The sequence below is a fragment of the Sinocyclocheilus rhinocerous genome, unplaced genomic scaffold, assembly GCF_001515625.1.
Source record: "Sinocyclocheilus rhinocerous isolate Xijiao unplaced genomic scaffold, SAMN03320098_v1.1 scaffold751, whole genome shotgun sequence".
Taxonomy (NCBI): domain Eukaryota; kingdom Metazoa; phylum Chordata; class Actinopteri; order Cypriniformes; family Cyprinidae; genus Sinocyclocheilus; species Sinocyclocheilus rhinocerous.
In genome coordinates, this window is record NW_015657293.1 from 1,242,656 (window position 1) to 1,248,836 (window position 6,181).

General features: G+C 37.1%; 1 protein-coding gene across 2 annotated transcripts in view; it reads right to left on the minus strand.

Annotated features, from left to right (window-relative positions):
• Positions 1-1,263: 1,263 nt before the first annotated feature.
• The window catches only part of LOC107720931 (proteinase-activated receptor 1-like), a 9,230-nt gene continuing 4,312 nt past the window's right edge, over positions 1,264-6,181 (minus strand). Inside the window, exons 2-4 of one of the 2 annotated variants that reach the window (XM_016528763.1) lie at positions 4,875-4,958; positions 4,098-4,220; positions 1,264-3,645 (exon numbers count right to left, since the gene is read on the minus strand). In XM_016528763.1, the coding sequence (XP_016384249.1) occupies positions 2,519-3,645; positions 4,098-4,220; positions 4,875-4,958 (1,334 nt within the window). In that variant the 3' untranslated portion in view covers positions 1,264-2,518. The remainder of the gene's footprint in view (positions 3,646-4,097; positions 4,221-4,874; positions 4,959-6,181) is intronic. The other variant, XM_016528764.1, reaches the window with a different exon arrangement.

Here is a 6,181-nt window from a genome sequence, read left to right on the forward strand (position 1 = left end):
AAATGATTCGTTTGACTGTTCCATCAAAAGCAGATCATACAGACATTGGATTAAAAATGACATTGGATGATATGTTCTTACAAACTCGAGATTCATGACAGCCACTGTATTTTCCGGGACTTATTTAACTCTTATTCGAAATGTCCGATGAGCCGAGAACTTGTAAGACCATTTGATTTGTATTACACCTGCACGTGTAGTCTACGAGTTGGTTTAAATAAACAGCATTTTATTCAAAAGAGCTTCTTTGATTTTTTTTTTTTAGAATATGCTACAGCATATTAATACGTCATGCTGAATTTGCGTTTGAATAGGTTATTTCAAACGAATTGTTCAAAAGAACCGATTCGCAAGAGTGACGATGCCGGTATGTGGTTTAAAATATGATAACATCATTATTTTCGATAGGCCTAGGTATACGAATCAACATAGATTCAGAAGCTTCAAGAACCACAAAAGAAAGATAACCCTGAACAAACTGCAACATAAAACGTTCCCAATTCTAAACCGAACGTTTTCTGCTGTTGGACATCGCCGTCTAGAGGAATTATTATCACTTTTTCTGTGAAATATATAAGATCAATATATCACAGGCGTCAGATAATAATTTAACTAAATAATATTACAAGTCTCGTCCCTCTGTGAGGCTTCATGTAAAGAACAAGAAATACACATCCTTCACACATGATTCAGATAATAATTGTTTTTAATCACAATAGTTGTAACTGCGTGACATATGCCTACATTTTCTTGGCAAACAATTTCGGCATAATTGGTTTAAGAAGGAATGTATTCATTGATGAACAAAATGAAGAAACAAATTTGTCAAGTCTGAAGCTTTTGTCTGGTCAGCAAATGCAGCAAATATAAAAGGGTCTCATACACAACAGTACATTATTTTGGTATATATTTCTTCTAGTTAATCATACATGCAAGTGCAACATAACTGAATATGTTTGAAATGAGTGTCTTATAACTGATGTGATCAGCAAACTTATCTCTGCTGTACACTCTAAAAAAAAGGTTCTTCAGTGGTTCTTTGGAGTGGTTAAGGTGCTATATAGCACAACTAAGCAATACAATGCAGCTGCATAATTTATTCATGTCGCAATGCATGCTGGGAGCCATGGATGAGTTATGACTGGTGCACCATTGTTGAGAAAAAGTGCTATATGGCACCTCTTATGGTTCTACATGGCACCATTTGACAAAGTGCTATATAGCACCTGTAAAAATAGGTGCTAAATAGCACTAAAAGTGGTTCCCCTATGATTACAAGCCAAAGAATATCATATAGCACCATTTTTTTTAGAGTGTAAGACAAGATTTCAGCATTTCACTTTTGTCACTGGGACCTGAGAAAAGTAAGATATATAGTAGGTACTTCAGTGATACAATATGATATAGCGAAGACCATGGCGAGTTGTTAAATTTTTTACTCCAATCAAAATTGCATTACAGTTTTGAGACCAGAACTTAAAAGTTTGAGAAAATAGGCTTGTTTGACAACTAGCAAATATATAAGTTCAGTTCAGTTATTAAAATATAATAATCTAAGAAAATGTGCACAAATTATTTAAATACAGTATATCATCCATGTGCACATGTATGTATCACATCATTTTATATGTAGAGATATTTACACATTCAAGCTGTCGTTTAAAACCGGCAATTTAATATAGTGGAGTGAACCTGTAAAGCAAAAGACAGAGATGGAAAAAGTCTGATTATATTCACAGATAATGTGTCTATATAATGAATTACAGTGACTGCAGCTGAACTTTTTGCCTTCAGAATTACAAAATAGTCAATATCATGTTTTCTGTTTCACCCAGACACTTGGATTGACTGCTTTTTATATTTGTTGTATTTTGACTGCTGGCTCTTTGCACAAATAGGTCACAAAATAGAGCCTGAAATGTGTTTTGAAATATTTCTAAACAAATATTTACTGAAAGTAGGTGCTTCATTTTTAGAAAACGCTGATTGTGCTAATTAATATTTCAGAAAATATAAAGATAACAACATGATCCGTTTTATTTATCTGTTCTGTACAAATATTTGTGTACTTTTGTAATTGTCTTGCAATCAAAATTGAATGAAAGTGTATCAAGTAAATGTTTCAAAAATAGCATTTTTTAAGTTTCTTCTATACAATATTCTGTCCTCTTTTAGACAGATTTACTGCCACTTAACTTTCAATTTTTCAGCCTGAAATCGCATGACATTCTCTAGAAATGTGATCTGAACATGGCGATGTAAAATGCTTTCAGTAACACTGTGTGTTTCTTACACATGCTCAGTCACAAACAGGAAATGGAGTCTCTTAAATAGTGAATAGGTTGGGTCAATTTGACCTAGTAACATGCTGGATTTTTTAAAATAACAGCATGGAAGGGATATACATCCTGCTTTAGCATGAATCAGGATTTGTGGCCAGACTTTGAATTCAATCTTCTGTCAATGGCACAATATAAGAGTACATCAGCAAATTTCATCAGCTCTTTTTCGAAACAATTCACATCTTAATGCGTGCCTGACTGTACTCACAACTTACATAAGAGGATTTTGTCTGACTGTTTGAATTTGATAAGGTGCTTTTTCCCCATCTCCACCAAAACACAGAGATGATCTTCTGTCTGCATTGAGACGAGCCGTAATAGTACAGAAGAGGGTCCAGAAAAACACTTGCGCTCCCCAAACACACAGCCAACAGGTAAGCTGCATATGATGAATCTCCCTCACCGCTGTTGAATCCAGTAGCTAAAAGAACACAGTGGTACAACAGGATGCCATTGGTTGGTGCGAAGCACACCACAAACACCATCAGCACAGCAATAGCCATAATCGCAGCTCTCCTTCGCTTTTCTGACAGCGATGATGATTTCGCAAATTGATTAGACTTGGTACGGAGCACAAATATGATGGTGGAGTAGCTCACTAAGGTGACAATAAGTGGCACAAAGTAGTAGACACAGGAGAGGATGGAGAACTGGTACATGTACTGCTGATCTGTAGGGTCATTGTGGATCAATGCATCATGGCAGGTGATGCCCACATCCTTTATCTTGAATGTTTGTGTTATGGAGAGAAGTGGCACTGTACCAGCGAGCGCCAGCAGCCAGACCAGCACACACACGCATGTAGCTTTCCTTGCGCTCCTCCAGGTCAGAGAGGCGATGGGAAACACCACGGCCAGCAGCCTGTCCACACTCATGCTCATCATCAGCAGTATGGAGCAGTACATGTAGCAGTAGTACGCTGCACTGAGCACACGACACGCCGCCTCACCGAACACCCAATCTGAAGCATTCAGCTGGTAGTGGATCTTCAGAGGCAGCAGCAGGGTGAAGAGCAGGTCCACACACGCCAGGTGAGACATGTAGATCACAGCTGGTTTCTTCGCTCGAATCCTACAGGTGAATGCCACCAAGGCCAAAGCGTTCAGGGGTAAACTAATGAAGATGATGAAGATGTAGAATGAGGGCATGATGCGTGTGACCAGTGGGCTTTTAAGGAAGTCAACAGCCTTGTCTGAGATCCTGAGTATCGGGATTGTAGTCCGGTTGAATCTTGCTGCATTCGGATCAGTGATGTTACATGGATGTGCTCCTTTATTAGATCGGGACGCTTGTTGGCTTAACTCTATAACCCGACATACAAAAACACAACAGCATCAATGACACCTCTCATAACAACTCTAGTCATATGACTGAGAGGCCTTGATGAAGATGTTTAAGACATTCACACCAAGAATGATAACTATCATTTACACTAACAGACTGTTTATTATAAATGCATGCATCATTTTTGTTGTCTGCCACTTTAAATGCTCAAGCTCATTAAAGCAGGACTCTTAACTGGTTGTCAATATTAAATATATCCGCTGGAAGAAATTGTTCTGAAAGTATTGATATCCTTCCTCTGTGCTGTTATTGGTATAGTGTGAATTTTATTCTCATAGAATTAGAATGAGTTTTAACTCTTATCGTTATTGTTCTTGGTGTGAACGGGCCTAACTAAAGCCTCAAACACAAGGCCATTTCATTTATTGTATAATTACTGTTAGCAGTCTGTTTGCTGGATATTGTACGTACCTTTACGAGTTTTATTTGGCATTAAAGAAGAGTCGGGCAATGTCTCATCCATATTGTAGTCAATCGGCTCATCTGTCTGGGTTTTATAGTCACGCTGAACAGCAAAACTGCGTCCAGCGGGGACTGTAACCAAACACACAACCATCAGTGATAGCTCTAATAACATTGCCAGATAAGGAAAGGCGAATGCGACACATTTGCCTTGATAAGGCCTTAAGTTAGTCTTAGCCAAAGACAAAACATTGGGCCATTTTCTTTACAGTAAGAGCTAGGAGCAGCATATTTTGCATATTGGTACCTGTGTATTTTACAACTTAAAATATTTCATTAAGAGTTATCCTGTTATTATGTACCAAAACCTGATTTTTAACCATAAAATGTACTGATAAACACCATACAGAAGGTAAAACCAACAAAGACCACACCATCAGGGTAACAACATACATGACACAAAAATAATGCAATAAACATTAACTAAATATCAGAAAATGTAACACAAAATGCCCTAATGTACATAGTGTATTAAAACTAAATTATTTGTATAAAATACAATCATATGATATTTACAGTAGTAATTTAAAGTATTTTTCTGTTTAAATAAATAATGTTTGTATATTGTTGGGTCTATGTAGTTCATGGTAATATTTATAAATGTAATGTTTAAATATAAATTTATAAAATTTTTGATGCTTTTTGGGGTGGGGGGGATTTCTTCATACTCTGGTCATTACTTCATGTCCAGTGTAAGACTATTTAGATGATCTCTGAAAACTATACCTTTTCTGGGTTTCTCATGATGATCTTCTGGATTAGCCAGCTGAACAGTTGTCGTATTTTCAGATAAACTGTCTTCAGCACTAACTGTAATCAAACATGCAAAAGAAATACCAGTAAATTCCTATGTAACACTACTAGACAAATACAGGAAAACAACCATATCTGACAGCTTAATAATATATAATTTAATTCAATTCAAGTTTATTTGTATAGCGCTTTTCACTATACAAATCGTTGCAAAGCAACTTTACAGCAAATTAAGTTTCTACAATATTTAGTGGTAGCTTATCAGTGGTGACTGTCAGTTAATGTACATATGGCAGAAATGTACGGGAAAATCAATTAAAGACGTAATCAATTAAAGACGTAATACTAATCAAAATACTAATAGTACTAATAATACTTTGAGCCAAAACAAACACAGGGACATTTCCTCTCTATATCAGAGCCTTCGGCAATAGGCCTATATTGTTTTTAATGTGCCTGCGAAAGATTATATTTGAGTATAAACATATGACAAGTTATATTTTGAAAGCCATGTTGGTTGGTACTAGTAGCTGTTTCTAGCTCTTCTAAAATTACAACTTAGGGGCTGTTTACACCTGGTCACTTCATGAGTTTTGTCTGATCGGATAGCTATCCGATCGTGAAAAGGCCAGGTGTAAATGCCCTCCGAAACGCATTCGAGACGGATATAAATCCGATCGCTCAAACCACTTCAGGAGGTGGTCTGGGCCGCATTCCAGACGAAACTGGACAAGTGTAAATGCATCTGGTTGTTGAAACCACATATGTAAATTTTACTCCTCCCAAAATGTTAAAATAATAAACGTGTGAGAGCTGTTATAGGCTATAACCTATGACATAGTCAGATATGACTGCGCTAATGCAACACGCATTGCAGTGGACGAGTGGCTGAGTATCTCTTCAGCAAGCCGAAGTGCAAACTGCCGCGAATGAAACAAAGTAATAGGCTACGCAGACGGTCAACACACAATCTTCTTCATTAAAAGTAGTAGGACAAACTTATCTTTCCAGTGCTGATGCTGCGCGCTCTCCTATTGCGGTCTTTGATCTTGAAATGAGCTGATAATTAATAAAATGTAGCCCTTATCTTTTGATTTCGTTCACGTGAACTCCGTTAAATTTAAATATAGCGCGGGAATTGAAGATCGGATTTATATCCACAATCAGGCAGTGTGAATTATCAAAGACGCAATCTGAGGGAATCGCCGACATGTTGCCGACGCAGTGAAATATTTGGCATGCTAAATATCTGGAGCTGTCGGCGATTCACAATCACGCTG